This window comes from Idiotropiscis lumnitzeri, chromosome 3, assembly GCF_059441095.1.
Source record: "Idiotropiscis lumnitzeri isolate Australia: NSW breed Sydney's pygmy pipehorse chromosome 3, RoL_Ilum_1.0, whole genome shotgun sequence".
In the NCBI taxonomy this organism is placed as follows: domain Eukaryota; kingdom Metazoa; phylum Chordata; class Actinopteri; order Syngnathiformes; family Syngnathidae; genus Idiotropiscis; species Idiotropiscis lumnitzeri.
In genome coordinates, this window is record NC_142393.1 from 14,976,645 (window position 1) to 14,997,259 (window position 20,615).

Genomic DNA, 20,615 nt, shown 5'->3' on the forward strand with positions numbered 1-20,615 from the left:
TGAGCTCAGGCATTCCTTGTTGCTGACACATTTTGAAATATCTACCGACAGTTGTTATCAAAAGTTTACACACTTGTAAAGAACATCATGTCATGGCTCTTCTGAGTTTCCAGTTATTTCTACAACTCTTGATTTTTTCTCTGATTAGAACAGATAATTAAGAGACACAAAAAAAAACATTTACAAAGCTTGGTTCTTTTATGACTTTTTCACTGGTTAACAAAAAAAGTCAACAAATCTGCTGGGTCAAAAATCTACATACAGCAAAATGAATCAGCAATTTGACTTAGAAAGTTGTATCACTGAAATGAGCTTCAGAGCATGGCCTCTTAACTCATTTAATCCCAGCCATTTTCACGAGAGGAACCCCCTCAATCCCAGCGTTCTTTTTGGAGTTGGACTGATTTTGAGAGGCCAACAGAATATTCTGTTCTAATGCTAAACAAACACGGAGCTATGGCGCAAAAAATAAAAGGGCTAAGACGTATAAATACGTCTTTGGGAGGCGGGGACTACGCTTTTGAAAAGGTATATGTATGTTTTATTGAATGAGTTAACTTGTGACTATAGCTGATGACTTCTCTCAGTCCATTTAAATCGGGCTCATTGGATCCAAACGCCCACAACGCTACAATAGGAAAGTCAAAGGAGCTCAGCACGAATTTGGAAAAAGCCAATCATTGACTTGAACAAGTCAGGAAAATCACTTGAAGCCATTTCAAAGCAGTGAGGCCATCGTGCTAACTAGCCGTTAGCATAGTCATTTATTTTTTACTTTATTTATTTATTCTTTTATGCAGGCCACCATTTGTCTTCCCTGAAGTAGTTATTGCACCGAATAACCACTGATGCAAACCAAGTCCCGCAGTTACATAATGAGGGAGTAGCGACTCATGCTGGATGCCCAAGTGTGTCACTGGGTGCTGCTTTCACCATGCCCTAAAAGCTCAGGAAAACTGAAAAGGTGAAAAATGGACAAAATCTCCGTAATTTAGTACTACATCATTGTCAGTCTTTATATATTTTCAGCAATTCTCTTTAAACATGTGTTATATAAATTAGAACATTTATGATTGCACTTTACAGGTTCTTAAATGTTTTGTGCCATTTCTTTTGCCTCCTCGACTTGGAGGTCTGAGGTTATTATTTGCTACTCAGCAAACGTGCAGCTGGTAGCATGCGCTGGTTAAAGGATGTTGTATAAATTGTGCTCAGGTCATCACTTTTTGGAGCTTCTCTCTCACCTGCATTGTGCACTACTGTCATGTTGAAACCAATTCAATAAATTGTGGTTACTGTGTATATGTGTGACACTGAGGTTGGAAGGACAGTTGCGACAAAAAACAAAACAAAAAAAAACCGACCTAAATTCCAGTTGTGGTTTCCTTCACGCATTGGATTTGACTTTCTTTGTTGATGTACTACTTTTACAAGATACTCAGTGAAATTTTAAATCAAAGTTACAAACTGTACAACTTAGAGTTGCTCAGCCATTGTGTTTGGTTTCACATCAGTCCTCTGACCAATCTTGTTTGGATCTCAGAGATTATAATTGATCTTATTAATTTTTTTTTGACAGACATGCATAACAGTGTATTCATTCCAGCAATACCTATAAAATGCTGCATGGTCACCAACAAACACGTTGTTCCCTCTTCATTACATGTCAAGTTTCTTAAAAGTATGAGTAGTAGCAGGTTGGTTTTATTTTTGTTGTATTATACAGGAGTTACCATAATTTAATCGGAATAACAGAATTATGCGCACCCCGAAAATCACCTTTGAAAAGCTGATTCCCCTTTGTACTAATTACAGGTTGGCATTTCTTTTGTATTTTTTATTGTATGAAAAGACTTTCTCTGAGCTGGCAAAAAAATTTGGCTGTACACACGAGCCTTCATCAGAGTCGTCTATCACTCTTTCCTGGCGTTATTTCTCTCACATGATCGAATGATATTTCACAAAATTGAAGAAATAACAGAATGTTCTGGGTATGCGTCAGTCCGAGGCAATCGCGTTGCGAAATGGCGATAATGCTTGGAGAGGAAAAAAAAAACACTGCAAATTGCACACCACCAACTGAGCAGGACTAAAGCTATTTTGCATGAATATCTCTTCAATTGCAAGACTTTATGTTCAAACAAAGAAAAGATGGGTCCTTTCATGGATTTTGTATTTTACAAACTGGAACATCAGATTTATGATATCACAAGACAAAGAAAATAACCTAGAGGGGCACAGGCGAGGTTGGAGCAAAATGGAACAGAAAAGCACATGTATGCAATCCTGGCTATAAATAGATTCCCCCCATGAAATAACAGGTAATGAAAGCTAATGCCGCTTAATTGTTTATCCACAAGTCCACTTCTTCCACCTCCTCACCGGTTGCTTCTATGTCTTTGTCCTGGTTTGACATGCATCAGTGGAGGCTCTGATGCATGTCAGCTGCATCCTGCAGCCACGTGACTGCTGGGCACGCAAATTCATCGCATGAATCCCCCTCCTCTCTTTGCCCTCATTTGCTCGTCTTCTCCTCACATGACTCCTCCCTCTCTCACAGACACAAATTATTGATGATGTCGACGGTGTGGCAAGATCGTTTTATCTGGCCGCAAGTGTACCAAAGTCTATATTAATTTCCTTAGATCTATTGTTTGGTTCCTCCAGATGCTGTCCTCATTTGGTAAATTCACATTATTAAAGTTCACTTTATTTCAGGGCGGGGCAATTAATAGAAATGTTATTGTGATTTTGATTTTGGCTTCTCTCGAACTAAAAAAAGATTGAAAAAAAAACCAATGTGTGCAATGGTGTTTCTGAATGTACCATTTTACTTGGACAGCAAGCGTGTGACATCGGGAATCGGCCCAAGTGTGCTTTAAACTGTTTGAAGACACCCAGTTGGAGTTTATTGTGAAATAAAATGTATGACAAAAAGTATTACATACAGCTGAGATCTAAAAAAGAGACGCGCTTTATTTTAAAAACATAGCTGGTGCGAATGCTAAAGTCCCTTTAAAATCCCATTGACATGCTAACATGAAATTAGCATTGACGTCAAAATTGCTTAAAATAATGGATTTTCACATACAAACTTACAAGTAATAAAACAATATTCAAAGGCACATATTCTTCCCAATCTCTGAAAAACAAGTCATAATAATGGAGCTCAAGCTCAACGTTCATCGTTCATCTTGAAATTAGCAATATCTGGTATTCATTTTTAATTGTTTTTTTTTTCTTTTTTTTTGTACTCATTTTACTGTGTTACAACTGTTCTTTCAAGTTATGTACAAAGTTGAATTTTTGACAGATTTTTATGTATTTTTTTCATCTATACCTTATCTTACCCACCATTGTAAGTGATGGCCGGTGGGCTGACTGGCTCATCGTCACGCATGTACGTTCCCATCTCCAAGCAACCCCAGCTCCACTTTGCAGTAACTGCTTTTAGTTTAAAGCGGCCCTCGATCATTGATATTCCTCTTTGGAAGTCACCACTGATGAAGGCTCCGACTTAGTCCGTCTGCAGCAAATATCCATCCAGCAAACACATAACAGCCGAAATGGTTCTGGACATTGCAAATATTGTTTTAAAATGTATTAATTTATAGTTTCAATGCAGAATTTTTTTTGTGTCGACCAATTTTAGTGATCGAACGAGTTCGCTTTTTTTCCCCAGCATAACAGTTCATTAAAATAGTTTGGATTATTATTTTTCCAATAATCGCCCAACCCTTGCCTTCATATAGGTGAAACATTTAATCAGATATTTATTACGTTTCTTACAGCTTTATAATTAATTCAGTCATTGTGCATTCAGTTTATAGAACGGCACCATTTGCTTACTGACACCCGTCTCCGCTGACTCATTCAGGCAAGAGCAGGTTGTGTATTGTGAGACAGTCAGTGCCTCACACTAAATATGCTAATAGCCCAACACCTGTGTTTTTTTTTTTTTTTATAAGAGGGGACAACATAGGAGCATCCGACCAGGCTCAGCCTGACAATTTGGCTTCAACCCACTGCTGATAGGAAACCTGATTTTTTTTTTTCTAATTTGGCCGATTTGTACTAATCTTCCTTAGATTGGTGACATTCATAGTCCTCGGGATTATTCGAACTTTTAATTTTCAACAGCTTTTATTTTTTTTCTCTCTCTCTCTCGTTTTACACAGTGATGGAGCCCATGACGGTTACTACGTCGGTGGCGGGATCAGATGAGTTTGATCGCAATGCCCCGCGGATCTGTGGGGTTTGCGGCGACAAGGCCACTGGCTTCCACTTCAACGCCATGACGTGTGAGGGTTGCAAGGGCTTCTTCAGGTCAGTCATGATGATGGACCTGCCCATGTTATAACGTTCACTTTAAATAAAGGATGGGTTGCATTGATTGTCTAGTATTAAATTGATTGTGTTGATGAATCATATCTTTAAGCAATTGAATGGGTTGGACTACTTAACTGGAACCACCAGAGGCACTCAATTTTATTAAATTTTAACCAGTTTGCATTTGAAATACATTGCTTCATTCTAATACAATTTCATTCATTAATGTTTGAATTACTTGAAGAATTATGCAACAATTAATCGATCCTTGGATTTCCTCGTAGTTGATCAGTAAGATTTCATCAAATACCCATTCCTGGTAGAAATACCAGTGAAAATGATTTTAGTCTGTGTTCACTCTTGAATGATTTTGTTTGGTTTAAAAAAGAAATGACCCATGTGAAGTTTAGGGCTGTAACAACTAATCATTATCGATATCTACATTAAATGTAATACAGGATGATAATATTGATCCCAACTTGATATGTGAGCTATTCTGGTTTTATCACATTGTTTTAAACAGATCTTGGTGTTTTTCCTTCTTCTCTAATTAACATGTATGCCTGTTTAGCTACATTATTCATCAGTATCGCCAATAGTTACTCCCCATACTCTTTCAGTCTCCCTGTTTATGACTTAGCCATCTTATTTTCTTTTCATTGTCAAGGACACACAACATGTGTTCACTAATTAATTCTGTGTCATTCATTTGAATTACATGCAATTTTATTCTTGTCGTACCATTCAACCACAACAGGTAACGAACGATTATTCATGAGTGTAACCAATCTCATGTTTCCCTCGGCCAGGCGCAGTATGAAGCGTAAAGCCGCCTTTACTTGCCCATTCACCGGCAGCTGCACCATCACCAAAGACAACCGACGTCACTGCCAGGCCTGTCGTCTCAAGCGCTGCATTGACATTGGCATGATGAAAGAGTGTGAGCTACGCCTCTCTGACTTATTGGAACACTATTCTTACAGACAGAACCTTGAACTAAAGTTAAATACTTCATGCCACCTCATGATGGCGTTTGTATTGACGCCTGTTGGAGTTGCTCTCGCTTGAAAGACTCGAAGTTAACTGGTGTTGGCAGGAAAATTGTTTTCTTGCTCCATGACATGAAATTAAACATTTTGACAGAAGGAGCCTTACAGCTCCATCAAGCCAATCAAAGGTAGTTTCTAATTGGACCTAATTTGCAGGACTAGAGCAGCCATAGGCAAACTACGGCCCGGGGGCCACATGTGGCCCATTAAATTCATGGCTAACTTGTTGTTCATTTTAGATTGTGGCTGTAATTGCGTCGCGGAGTGCGACACGTACCTGCCTTTTTTTTGTCAGCCTGTCAAACATTACCAGAATTTGTTTGACCAATCTAGGTAGTGCTACAGTTCCTTTTTGTTTTCGTCATTTATGACGACTTCGAAATATCGGAATTTTCACATCGACTGCTAAGTGTGCAACATGTGGTGAGTTTTCGTGTATGGTTAGGTTCCCAAAAATATGGTATGGCATTAGAATAATATCACCAAGAAAAAGAATAATTAGATATAATGACTACAAAAACATTTTGCAGCACTCGCTGCTTACAGGTATCAAAATTAATTGATCAATTGAGAACTAATTGATCAGCAAATTAATCCATATATGAATATTTTCTCGATTTAAAAAAAAATACAAACATGGGCATTCTCTGGGTTTAAAAACAAAACAAAAATGAGAGCATATTCTGCTTTTTTGCATATTCCAGTTTTGAAAGAGCTATTTAGTGTTGCGTATTCAGTGGCTATAAATGCAGTCGCTATTGCAAATTTGTTCATCACGCATGCAGACGTTATGTTTTCAGCACTTTTGATCTCTTTATTAAACTACAATTTGAGAGATTGGCTAAATATACTTAACTGGGTAGTGTCTATTCATGGAGCTTCCTAAATATTTTTATTTTTCCAGTTTTATAATTACATTTCTCCTGAATAGAGCCCCCTCTGAAGCTCTGCTGTTGAGGCCAACACGTTACCACATTCAATTAGTCACTTTTCAAATCGTAAATGTTTCTTTTGCCAAGTGCTTTGGATCGCTCAAGTTGTTGGTTTGGTTTTTATAAAGCAATGCCTAAACAATGCGGTTGTGGGCTCCATCTTGGCTCGAGATCAACTGGCTAAAACGTGTTCCTAGAATAGCCAAACACTGACCAAACTGTGCCTATTTACCAGTGCCACAAGGACTGGTTTTAGTGTGTCCTGCTGGCATGAGGCCGCATGGGTGAATTTGGATGGCCAGTCAAAGCCTAATTAATGAGGACAGATTCAAAGCGATGAAAACCAAATAAATTCAACAGCCAGATTCTTTCAGAAGCCTTTTTTTAAAAGACTGTGTAGCCAAACTGTTGGTGTTCTTGTTTTTGACATCCACATCGTGTGGTTATGTAATGCCGCTTCTGTGGTTTTGGAGTCCGGAGTGCAATCATTCAAAAGCCACTTCAAACATACTGTAGTTGTTTACAGACTTAAGGAAAATTACCGGCATTTAGTAAAAATAATAAGACCTGAACCACAAGTAATTGTTGCCCATGCCAAATCTGTTAACAATTTTTATTCCGTAACTTCTTGAGGAAAAAATAAAAAATCACCCTTCAAAAGTTGAAGGGCCAAAGCTACTTCTGTATTACGTGTTCCCTGATTTGCTGGTATCCATGCTAAAAAAAAAAAAAATCCATAGCTGCATCGTAATTTAATTTTGTGTGCTTGTTTTTTTTGTTTGTTTTTTTTTTTTGCAAAAAGATAAATTCTCTCACCTTGCCCGAACAGTTTAATCCTTCCTAGTAGCTGATTCCTGTTGTGAGACAGAAATCTTCTTGCATGATGTCATCAAATTCTCAGTCAAATCATATATGTAAATCAAATTTAGATGACAAACAAACAGGCCACCTCATCGGCTCATACAGTATCTACATAAGCTGCTGCCCCGTGGCTCTGAGCCGTCCTCTTTTTGGCAGTCGTGGTCCGTCTGGCAGTCAGACTGTCTACACAGTTGAGCTCTTCATGGGTAATCGGTCACTATGGCAGAGAGTCAAAAGGATAACATGGGCAGAGGCATTCAGGGGTCAGTGCGTTACTCCCTAAAGCGACTACTAGAGCCATCAAGCCAGGGCCAGGCTGTCCATTTCTACTCTTTGGATGGTAAGACCCGATGGGTGTAATTGTCTGTTATGTGATTACCGTGTCAAGCTTATGATGTTTACCTTTTCTAAGGCGTATGTAAAACGTATAGTAGGGATGGGTGCTGAGCCCCGATGCTTAACTAGTCCCCTGCAGTATTGATAAGCTCCACCCTTAATGGTTTCGTTTTCGCTCTTGGAAAAATAACTAAAATTTTCGATTCGTTTAACCTCTCCGGATGTTATTTTCCACCTTCTACCGCTCTGATCCCATTTATAACCAACAATAGAATTAACATGTTCGGCTCCTGCCCCCGCTAAGCCCCATCCACTCTGGCCGTCACCAAACCACCGATTTGGGAGCTCAGCGGCTTCGTTTTGTTTATAAACCAAAAAAGTACCGATACGAATTCCGCTGAAGCACCGGCTCGATAAGCACTGAAGTATCATTACCATTCCTCGGCTGAGGTGTCACGGTGATGGATGTGGTGTGGGCCTGGCAAGATACTTCACAATTAAAGAACACTTAATTTGATTTACTTATGTTAATTGGCATCCTTGCTTCCTGAGTAACAGTTCATCCTAAAAAGCTTTGCAAGCGGATTTTTGTTTTTACAGATAGCGGCAAACATTATTTCACATTTTTACAAGAACATTCTCGTTTGGACAGTCTGTGTCATAAGTATTAAGCATAAAGTGATGACAGAAGTCAATAAGTGGAATTAATTTATTGAATTCAAATTAAAATTGAATTATTCATTTATTCAGTATCCATCCATCCATCCATCTTCTGTACCGCTTCTCCTCACTAGGGTCGCGGGGGGTGCTGGAGCCTATCCCAGCTATCTTTGGGCAGTAGGCGGGGGACACCCTGAACTGGTTGCCAGCCAATTGCAGGGCACACAGAGACGAACAACCATCCGCACTCACACTCATACCTAGGGGCAATTTAGAGTGTTCAATCGACCTGCCATGCATGTTTTTGGAATGTGGGAGGAAACCGGAGTACCCGGAGAAAACCCACGCAAGCACGGGGAGAACATGCAAACTCCACACAGGATGGATGCTGTCTCTCACTGTGAGGCCATCGTGCTAACCAGTCGTCCACCGTGCCGCCCATTTATTCAATATATATTTTTTAATTAAACATTTATTCATGCACATTGCTCTTGGAATAAAACGTGTGTTGCACACTTTTTGGCCTGAGCAGCGACACGACAGAATAATGATGGCTTCCTTCCTGCAAGTCGAAAAATCCCTTGCATTCCTGTCAGCAGATAGAAAGGCTTGATCAAGAACCACCCAATGTTGACCTTAGTTCAGTGAAAAAAATACAGCTGTTCTTATGACAGAGACGAAAATATTTTTCCCCATTTTTTTTTTCCCTCCACTTTTTTTTTAAGCTGTATTTTTGCATGCATTCTCAAGAAGAACATTTCCTAGAACAGATCGACAGCAGCAATGTATTTTGTCCACCATTGTTTGTATGAAGACTGTCGCCAAAAGCCTGCCTGCAGGATTGACCAGCTCGCAAGAGGCCTTCTCTTTCCGTTGCGCTGAATGCTGCAACTATAATCATTTTTATTTCAGGTCAGTTTAAACTCTGCGAGCAGCAGTCGCATAGTAACCACATCCAATAGCCCATTTGCTAGCCAAGGGCCAACATTCTCTCATTAATAACCTGAAAGAGCATGTTAGTTAGGAAATGGGAAAGCCAAATAGCGCTGGTAAAATACCTAACGGTTGAAAAAAGAAACATTATTTTTGAGTTCAGAGCAGTGGTAGCCATTTTCTCTCAGGCTCTTCATAGAATGCAGCCTTTAATGATCTGCTTTTTAGATGTTTCTTGAAGTAAAAGTTTTACTTCATACTATTTATCACTTTGTGCATGTCAGACCATGTTGAATCATGTCTTGTTGGGAAAACCAGGAGTTTCTTTACGATACATCCATCCATCCATCCATCATCTGTACCGCTTCTCCTCACTAGGGTCGCGGGGGGTGCTGGAGCCTATCCCAGCTATCTTCGGGCAGTAGGCGGGGGACACCCTGAACTGGTTGCCAGCCAATTGCAGGGCACACAGAGACAAACAACCATCCGCGCTCACACTCATACCCAGGGGCAATTTAGAGTGTTCAATCGGCCTGCCATGCATGTTTTTGGAATGTGGGAGGAAACCTGAGTACCCGGAGGAAACCCACGCAAGCACGGGGAGAACATGCAAACTCCACACAGGATGGCCGGAGCCGGGTTCAAACCCACGCCCGATGCTGTCTTTCACTATGAGGCCATCGTGCTAACCAGTCGGCCACCGTGCCGCCTGTACGATACAGTGTTGTAAAAAAATATTAGCCCTCTTCTCAACAGTCTTTTATGCATACTTTGTCCACCTTAAGATCTTTAAAAATATAAATGTCAGATAGGTAAATGTAAAATGTTTTTAATGGTGATTTGATTTATTAAGGGAAAACTATTCCAACCTGCCCAGCCCCGGATGAAAAAGTACTTGCCCCTGAAAGTAAATATCTGGTTTGGCCACCCTCAGCAGTTCTGTATCTGGCAATGATTCTTTGACATCTCTGTGGAGGTATTTTGGCCTACTCCTTGCAGAATTGCTTTAATTCAGCAAATCTGGATGGTTTTTGAGCATGAATGGCATTTTTAACAAAAAAGGCCAAAAATGCCTGAAGCCGTTATTAAAAAGCAATACATTCCGTGCCAAGGATCAGTTTTGTCTTTATTATTATTATTATTATTATTATTATTATCTGTTTTTAATTGAGAGGGGTAGATAGACAGACTGTTCTCCTTAACATTTCAAGTGCCCGAGGAGTGGTAATGAGCCAGAGCGCCAGTAGAGGATGGCGGTGCACCATTTTTAGATTCAAAATTAACTCTGTTTGCCAACTGTTTACAGTTGGGCAGGGCTCCTTGCTGACTGTTTTTAGTAGGAGCAAAGAAGCTCGGAATCTTAAAATTCAGGAGCGCAAATAGAAAATTTTGGGGCGCACACTGTAAGTTCACTTGCAAAGCAAAATTCACTCGACTAATTTTTACTATAATACAGATAAATTGCGGAGCTTTATTATTATCATTAGAATCAAGAATAGTGATTTTAAAAAAAATCTGCACTGCTGATTGTTTCAGGATTTGTACATGTATGAATGTATGCAAAACATTTATGATGTATCTTGCTACTGAGAGTGGTTATGCAACATCATTTCTTGATATGAATGTCAATGTAATGACATGAAAACGCTTAATGATCACGTCATAGACCAGGGGTGGGCAAACTTTTTGTTTGGTGGTCCACAATGGGTTCTAAAATTTGACAATGGGGCTGGACCAGGAGCAGATGGAATGGAGTGTTTTGGTCACCTCACCTCATCGAAGGAAAAAAAAAATAGATTTAATTTTAAATGAAAGTGAACAAAAGCATTACAACAATATGCATGTCGTTGAAAAACCACAGTATTTAGAAAATAAGACATTAACAAGGTTTATTCATGTAATTTTTTTTCAAGTTCGGCAGGCCGGATTAAAATGTTTAATGGGCCACATGTGGCCCCCGGGCCGTAGTTTGCCCACACCTGTCATAGCCAAATAATAAGTGGGCATGATTGTGACTTCATTTCTTGAGTGCATTGCCGCTCTATCAAGGACTCTTGTTTCATTTCAATGTGTTTGTCTTTAATAAAAGGTGCGAGTTGGGCATATAAGGTTCCGAAGTAATATAATGCTGTGAGACACACGGAAATGACACGCAATGCTAGCAATTTCCACAGAGAGTCCTTCATCTTGTCCAACCTAAAATAGTAACCATAAACACTGCATAAACTATTCGACCGTATTCAACATGACACTCTTCCCACTGCATGAATAAGGCAAAAGGCACTTAAACATCCAACACCAACCGTATGACCCATATGAAGAGATGGCAGACACAACACGCCTTCTTGCAGGAAATATATGATTCTGACTTTTAAAACAAGCCAAAGGACCAAACCAACATTAATCTTTGTGCTTAAGCAAAAAAATAAAAAAACATTCAAATAAAAAATAACAAACGAATTAATTTGAATTCCTTGGTCTCTTCTCCGTTATGTGATTAGTTATATATTTTTTAAATTAACAACCCGTCCTAATATAATATATTATTACAAAGTAAAATAACTGCAATTTATTACATTTTGTCATTGTTTTTTTATTTTATTTTTTATTTTTAACATGGTGATGTAACAAGAGTTCAATGCTTGAATCACATTTGGAATTTATAGTCTGCCACGACAAATGAAAATAACAAGATCCGCATATTTTTTCATCCCTTGCAGTCATTCTCACCGATGAAGAGGTACAGCGAAAGAAGGAAATGATCTTGAAAAGGAAGGAGGAGGAAGCGGCGAAGGAAGCTTCAAGGCCTCGGCTCAACGGCGAGCAAGCCCAGATCATCTCGTCTTTGGTTGAGGCTCACCACAAGACTTATGATGCCTCCTATTCAGACTTCTCCCGCTTTAGGGTGAGGCCACTGCTCACTCTTGTTCTGTTACTAAAGCCGCTATGTTGACGTCAGACATTACCAAATCAGCCAGGAGTGTTATTATCGTATAACTAGCCCGGTATTTAAAGAGGAATGAGGCATGTTTAGAAGGAGAACTCGATGAATTGAAAAAAGTGTGCAATGGCGTTATTTGTAAATGAATAGAAATCACACAAACACATGAAGTCTTTCATAGCTAGTCACGTTGATAAATTGCACAATGATGAGGTCAAGGAATGTTGTGGCTTACACAGAAAGAGCATCTGGCCTTCAAAGTGAGTATGAGTCACAGTTGCATGAATCACACTGTGTGAATAAAATAAGTATATCGCTCAATTTGTGCGTAGTCCTCAGCCTTCTACTTCCCAAGGTTACTTTCTTTTGCAGTTTTCAACCTTTTTTCCTCAGTGACAATCACTGAATAATTTTGTTGGATTTTGTACTATTCTTGCTGTGATTTGCAAAAAACTGAATTGCTCCATATTCGAACATGAAAATTGGTGCACGATTGAAGAGACGTAAGATTTTTTTTTTTTTAGAGAGAAGGATTTTAATACAACTGTTGAAGTGCAGGAGAGACGGGAGGATATTTCCAAATGTATCTTTTTGTGTCTACGTGTCTGCATGTAGCCTCCAGTACGTGAGGGTCCGGTAACACGCAGTGCCAGCAGAGCCGCCTCCCTTCACTCGCTGTCCGATGCTTCCTCCGACTCGTTCAATCATTCGCCTGGTAAGTCCCTGCGCCGGAGAAGCTCAATTTTAGGAATCCTAATCACTCCAAAAATAAGTTTTAAGCTACAACCCAATTTTGTGTGGGAGGCTGTTGAACCTACAATTTGTTGGCATTTCAATCAATTCCATCAATGAAAATGGGAAGAATCTGTGGCATTGACAAACAGTCCTGTCTTCAAATCTTCAGGAATTGGACAGATTCCTATTCTTAAATTGTGTGATGAAACGAAAACAAATTACAGGAACCCGCACTCGACTGCTGAGCTCAAGTTTTATGAAATATATTATAAAATACTTTTGTCCCTGAAATCATAAACACAATCCTGCATACAGTACAAAGTAGGGCTGCACATTTTTGGAGAAACATGCAATATGCGATATGGATGTTGAATACAGTAATACCCCGGTTATCGCGGTTAATGGGACCGAGACCACCCGTGAAAACTGAAAATCCGCGAAGTAGCGGCGCCCCTTCAAAAATGCTTTAAAAAACCTATACAGGTATACAGTATACCCCCCTGTATACAGTACACCATATAGAATACGGGTAGAGAGAGAGTGAAAATTCATGTTATAACAAAAAAAAAAAAAATTATTATTAAAACTTATTATTTTTTTATTCCCCAGCCATTATTTTTGTATTTATTCAATTACTTCGACTTTTACCTGCTGGTACGCCGTCCGGTGTGCCCTGTGAAATGAAAGGTGCCATTCTTCATTTATTTATTTATTCATTTATTCTTTCATAACTGACAGCCTCGCGCTCCGCTCGTGCCCCGAGCGGAAGGTGCTCCTCTTCGGCTTAACTGCCACGCACGCCGGCCGGAGCTCTGGTACGGTCCGAACCGCGTGAAACGTCACCCCCGATCGTACCCGGGGGAACGTGCTCTTCTTCGTCCACTCTCCTCTTCGCCCACGCTCTTCTTCGGCGCACGCCGGCCGTCTAACCGCTCCAGCGCCCCGTCATGCCGCTCGGCGAAACTACAATGCCCCCGCGGAGCGGAGCGAATGGAGAGCCCCGATCGTCCTCGGGCAAAAAAGTTTTTGATTTTTTAATATTTTTTAGATCCGCGAAGCACTGAACCCGCGAAAGGTTTACCGCGAAGTAGCGAGGTATTACTGTATTGCAATATCATTTTTATTGTGATAGAAAATATGGAGCTAATAGAATCACATTTTTAGTATCTAATGTAATTTTCTTTTCCTTTGGAAAAATAAGCCGGCTGAATGTGATCATATTTAATTAATTGTAGTTATTTCGTGTTAGTAGATTGTTTTCCTGTTTGAATCTTATTGTTCAGTCAGATAAAAGCACATATTTCAACTCCATATGAACGTATGAATTTTTTGCATGTTTCATCGTCGCAACAACAGTATTTTTTTCCAATATATTGAGCAGCCCTAGCATTTAGCACTTCAGGTAGGCGCCCAGTTTTAATACATTTTTTGGGATGTATACGTCATGATCTGTGGTCCCCAGCTTGTGTAAACAGTCTTCCGATTCATATTGCATTTGAGGAAAATTAATTAAGCAGAAGAAATCGACCTGTTTTTAATCCATCTCAGGGGCGCTCATTTTGTCCTGTATTGGCATCTGAATTTGTAATGCCATAAAAATTGATGTCACAGTGCCGACAGGCTCAGTTTGTGAACATAACAAAAAATAACAAAAAATAAAACAACAAAAGATAATTATATTAATTTGAGAAGGGGGAAAATATTTTTACTTAACTCTTGCTTCAATTTATCATTCTTCTCGTAATTTATTTCCCCACGTCTTGTCTGGTGTGAAATGTCGGGGAACTTGTCAATGCAGACCACTCAGTTCTGATCTGTGATCTTCCTTTGCTTTACCGTGTTTAACTTTTTACCAGCTCTCTTTTTTTTTTTTTTTTTTTTCAAATGTTTTCTTTTAATCACATCCATATTCCACCTGGCCTCTTAATTGTCTGTGTCAAGCAGAGTCGCTGGACACCAAGATGAATTTAAGCAACCTGATAATGATGTACCATGACGGAGCGAGCAGTCCAGACTCTAGTGAGGAGGACACCAAGCTCTCCATGCTGCCCCATCTGGCTGACTTAGTCTCCTACAGCATCCAGAAGGTCATCGGGTTTGCCAAGATGATCCCAGGCTTCAGGTACATATTGCACAACCCACATTCTTTTTCTGCACTAGGTGGTCACCGTTTGTCAAAAGGAATGTTCAATAAATAGGGGCCTCTGTGAGACTTCAGTATGTGCTACATCCTGTGGTCCCGTAAACCGTGTATGCAAGTCCTTTTAAAAATGACGTCAAATTCCTCGAAAAGCAGCGGGGTTTGAAGGCCGGCACACTCTTTTGTTGCTCATATGTATCACGGCAAACGAGGTCTTCCCTTAATATGCTGGAACACACACTGAGCTTGATAGATGCATACGTTGTTTGGAAAATGGACCACTGTGTGTGTTACCATGACTGAAACGAAAACAAAATGAACTCATTATATTGAGTCAACGTCATATTTAGAATTAGCCTTGTTGCAGTGCGTCATGAATATATTGGTTAAACTATTCTCACATGATTTAAAAAAATAGAAAGCTTAGCAATCATGGACATGGGTATGAAGTGAACTACTTGGTTGCAACCAGCAGGGGCACTGTCTCGCATAACTCGCAGTTTGCAGGCCAGCTGCACACCGAGCAACATGACACAACACATTTAAAATGTCATGCAGTGTACATGATTCTTTTAGTTATTTTTTTATATATATTTTTTTAAAGACTGATGCTCATTTTTGGCAGGAAAAAAAATACAGGTTACCAATTAATCGTCCGCTTCAATAAAAAAAAAAAGAAATGCATAGAATAAAATTTTTCCCCCCCGAATGCATTTCAACGGTCCTCAGTTATATGCAGATTTTCACTATTCGTGCGCCGACCTGGTCCCTACTTCCCTTGTCGGTTCCCAGAATGCATTGTGTGGCGCAATTGATTTAATTAATGAAGTTACAAGGACGTTAATCCTACTCGTGTGTGTGTGTGTTTGTGTTAGTCAAGTATGTGTCCTATAACACTTTTATTTTTAATCTATGTTGCACTATGTTTTTATTTTACAATAAGATTGTTTAAAATATTGACATCCAGGTCACTTGCATTGGTCACCTCAGCATTGCTTGTAAAAATTCAGGTTTGCTTTATTTTGATGTAAAAATTCAGGTTTGCTTTATTTTGAACAACCTTATCAATTTTATGTTGATCACTTCATGATATTTATTTAAGGATACAGGGTATGGATTTATGTGTATTAAGTAATGAGACCGGTATTACTGGTGAATAACTACTGTAAATGATCACAGTAGATAACGGTAAAAATAGTCGCCAAACATCTGAACGATTATTTTGGCCGTCGTTTGAAGGGCCCTGTTGTAGATGTTTACTGGTATGTAAGAGTTGTGAAAAAGGTGTAGTTTCCTTCCAGCAATTTCCTGAGAAATCGCGTGTGAATGCTTTAATACTGAATGGAAAAAAATTGCACAATTATTTTTGAGCGATGTTGAATCATATTGAAAAATATATAATAGAATGATGAGAAATTATATTAAATGTAATGAATGATTTTTTGGGGGATTGTCATTGGGAATGAATGTGTATTTTTTTCAGGTTAAGCATGACTCATTTTCAAGGTGAATTGAATGTGCTGAACATTTTAGAATTTGATAATGAGAATGATGTGAATCCGTTTTGTTGAATTTGTTCGTTGTGAATGAATAGCTATGAAATGCAATTCTATTAAATCTCAGATGAAGTAGTGTGTTTATAAAAGCCAAAACATTTGACCCACACATGCTTATAACTTATAAGTATTTTTTTGCATCATAATGTTTTGATAAATTTCGAAAACTGAAATGACCCTATTCATGGGGGAAAGGGCAATGCCCACCCCCACTGTAGGGATAACGTGAAATGGTAATTCATTCAGCACTTGTGAAGGCATATTTCTGTTGGCATTGATAAAAAGTATTTATTTAAAGACATCAAAACCTCAACTCCACTTCTCAGGGCTAGTTTGTAATTTGACTTTGGACGAACCAGCTTGTGATTTGATGTGATGTCCTTTTTGATTTATGAGAAGAAACGCTTCCTTGATCGTGAGAGGAGTTTATCACAGACTCGATATGAATCAGCTGACCTTTGAATGGATTGTGCCGTTTGTATTTTCTTTCATAATTCACATTTAGCATGTGCAGCCACTAGTTATTATCTTTTTTATGTATAGGATAGTAATGAGTCATTTACTCCTTGAGTTTGAAAATGGTTAAGACTTGTTCGAAGCACCGTACGGTATTTACTAAGCATGTATTTCAGAGAACTGACGGCAGAAGACCAGATTGCTCTGCTGAAGTCGAGTGCTATTGAGATCATCATGCTGCGCTCCAATCAGTCTTTCAACCTGGAGGACATGTCCTGGAGCTGTGGAGGACCTGACTTCAAGTACTGCATCAATGACGTCACAAAGGGTTGGTTTCCTTTCATTTCACTACAACATCATTGGCATCACTCAAGTGCGATTGCTGACGTTGTGCATTGTGGCGCTGTCATAATCCAATTTTGTAATTGCATTTAGAGGACAGTCCGCCGTTAGTTGTTGTCTTAATGTGAATACACAATTTGAAAACTCGACTCATCTTTGTTTATAGAGCACTTTAAAAACCACAACAGCTGCATGCAAAGTAACAAAAACAGTTCAAACAATAAATTAATCACAAAAACAGATAATTTTTGAAGTCTTAAAATGTTTTTATCTGTCACAGTACACTGCCCAAATAAAGATTATAATAAAGATAACGGGTTTTGTTGTATTATGAGAGCACAACACACATTAAGAATCTATCCTGCCAGGTTGAAATAAAGTCATCTGAGGCAGAAATCTTCCGTGATCACACATGATCTCTCCAAAACCAAGAACAGAAACTTATTAATGTGCGCCGATGTTAACCAAGTCTGTCAGACGAGGAAAAAGTTATGAGTGTTAAAAAAATTCTCAAGTCAAGTAAATACGTGTTTTAGAAAATAATTCTTGCTATGCGGACTTTGATACAAAAAAAACCCCATCAATACAAATTTACTGCCACTTTCCCCTGTCAGTCACGGGCTTTTTAGGCTAGATTCCGTTCCCGTCACAGTCATATTAGTCTGTAGCAGCATGCTTGCGACACTCGTGAGGATAAGCGGCTTGGATAGTGGATGGATGAATGGTCCGTTTCCCCCTCACACTTGAAGATTTTTGTCGGAAATATTGATTTAGGGCTGCCAAGATTAGTTGACTAGTCACGACAACGTCAATGATCAAATTTGTTAATTAAATATTCAATGAGTTATTTATTTATTTATCTATCTCTTATTTATGTAGTCCAAGAATTCGGGTGCATTTCACGCAAACTTCTTAATACAAAGCAAATCTCTCATTCTTGGCAGCACGGCAGTAATAAACGAGCATCTAAAAAGGAAGCACGTTGTGGCTCTGCCTGATTTAATTTCTGTCGTGTCAGGAAGCTAGCACTCCCACACAGGTTACCTCATGTGTTTGACGTGACATGATGAACATATCAGCGCTCAAACTAGCAGAACATGTCCTACTTGGCACAGGCCCTCAGTGGCAACTCATAACAATAAAACACAGAACCTAGTTTATTACAATATACTACTTTATAGTCCTGAAAAAAAATTCTGATCATGAAAGACTTTTTTCCATTTTATGTGCGCAGTGAACACCTGTCATCTGTGTAGATTAGGGGTGGGCAAACATTTTCATTGGCGGGCCACAATGGGTTCTAAAATTTGACAGAGGGGCTGGACCAGGAGCCGATGGATGGAGTGTTTTGGTAACCTCACCTCATCGGAGAAAAAAACTACATTTAATTTGAAATGAAAGTGAACAAAAGCATTACAACAATATATATGTCTTTGAAGAACCACAGTATTTAGAAAATAAAACATTAACAAGGTTTATTCATTAAATTTTTTTCAAGTTCGGCGGGCCGGATTAAAACGTTTAACGGACCACTTGTGGCCCCCGGGCCGTGGTTTGCCCACGCCTGGTGTAGATTAATTTACTACTACCTGCAAACCTATTACATAAGTGCCAATGTTAAGATCGTCCAAATGTCCCTTTTAAAGAATTAAATCTGTAAAATGTTACATATTATTATTACCAATTATTAAGACAAATCCACACTTAACACGCCTCAGACATCAGTATAATATTATTGGAATATCTATATATATTGATAATCAGGCATTTGAACAATAGCGACCCTAAGATTGCTAAAAACGACTGAGTTTTTTTGGCTACTGAATTCGTACAGTATATTCATACAGCCACAAACATAAAATGTTAAGGGAAGGAGTCAGGCCGCCGTAATAACCATAAAGTGAAAAGTAGCGTATTATATTAGCTTTGGGTTTGCTTTGACTGGAGCATTAACAAAGTGTGTCAGTCAGACTGAACTTCCAATAAAATAAGACTTTTTTTATTGATGATGGAGCAAGATAGATGCATGCTGAAATGGATGTGATTGTCCAAACAGCAAACTAAGAGTGTGTTTGAGTGTATTTTGTTGCTGGGGGCGTTTTTTTTTTTTTTTCAATTCAATAACGCTGATGTTCATGTCATTCTGTGTAGCGGGTCACACTCTGGAGCTGCTGGAGCCGTTGGTCAAGTTCCAGGTTGGCCTCAAGAAGCTCAATCTGCATGAGGAGGAACACGTCCTACTCATGGCAATCTGCCTGCTCTCCCCAGGTAATTTTTTCTGAGCATCCTTTGTGTCCAATTGTGCTTCGATATTAGCCAAGCCTTTGTGACTCAATACGGCCCACAGCAGAATCCACATGAAGGCAACACTTTCCCATTCTGCTTAAACCGCAGATGGGCACTTTTATAACGATGATTTATTTTGGTTGCCACAAGGTTCTGCTTTGATGGCTGCATTTTGCGTAATATTTTTCCTGAAGCTGCTCCATGTGGAATATGAATAATAAAAAACAGTTTCTAATATTCGTCTTTTGTCTAAATCAAATCATTTTGTTGCCAGTAAAACTCAAGTTCATGATTTGTGTCTGCATGTGTAAGATTCCAGAGTAAAAGCAAGACAATCAATTGTTTTTTAAGAAATGGGCCCTTTGAACATGATGTCCTGCATTGCTGAAGTATGACTTGGTCATTTCCGTTTTGAAAAATGTATTATTCTACATACGGTGTTCACGGGACTTGCCCAAAGTATCCAAGTTCTCCTTCAAAACAATGAGCACGGAATGAGGGAAGGGCTTCGAGACGTCTGCCTTTTCTTACATCACAGATAAGAAATTCTCCTTACGTTAGTCAGTGGCCCTCAAACATTTTTCCACCAAGGACCAGTTTATGGTTATTTCAATGACTGGCAACCTTTCATTCACAGTTGGAAACAAATCGCCGATAGAGGCAGTGATAAAATATATGCGACGTTAGACAAACGACCCGTTACCCAATACTGGTCCAGGGAGCGGTGGTTGGGGACCAACGCTGTCGGTTATCGCGATGCTCATAAACAATCCAGGGCCTGGTAGATTATCAAACAGAGACACTAAAAAGCTCTCGGTGTAAATGTAGGGACGCATAACGTTTTGGATAGGATGGGGTGGGCCAACTTTTTGATTGGCGGACCACAATAGGTTCTAAAATTTGACAGAGGGGCCGGACCATTAGCAGATGGATGGAGTGTTTTGGTAACCTCACCTCATCGGAGAAATAAAATATATTGAATTTTAAATGAAAGTGAACAAAAGCATTACAACAAAATATGTATTTGACACACCACAGTATTTAGAAAATAAAACATTT

At 39.2% G+C, this 20,615-nt stretch overlaps 1 protein-coding gene across 2 annotated transcripts in view; it reads left to right on the top strand.

Annotated features, from left to right (window-relative positions):
* The window catches only part of LOC148340088 (vitamin D3 receptor A), a 57,559-nt gene that overhangs the window by 25,728 nt on the left and 11,216 nt on the right, over window positions 1-20,615 (top strand). The window contains exons 3-9 of one of the 2 annotated variants that reach the window (XM_088289822.1): window positions 4,179-4,326; window positions 5,139-5,269; window positions 11,821-12,005; window positions 12,657-12,756; window positions 14,718-14,898; window positions 17,105-17,256; window positions 19,422-19,538. In XM_088289822.1, coding sequence (XP_088145948.1) covers window positions 4,181-4,326; window positions 5,139-5,269; window positions 11,821-12,005; window positions 12,657-12,756; window positions 14,718-14,898; window positions 17,105-17,256; window positions 19,422-19,538 — 1,012 coding nt within the window. In that variant the 5' untranslated portion in view covers window positions 4,179-4,180. The remainder of the gene's footprint in view (window positions 1-4,178; window positions 4,327-5,138; window positions 5,270-11,820; window positions 12,006-12,656; window positions 12,757-14,717; window positions 14,899-17,104; window positions 17,257-19,421; window positions 19,539-20,615) is intronic. The other variant, XM_088289823.1, reaches the window with a different exon arrangement.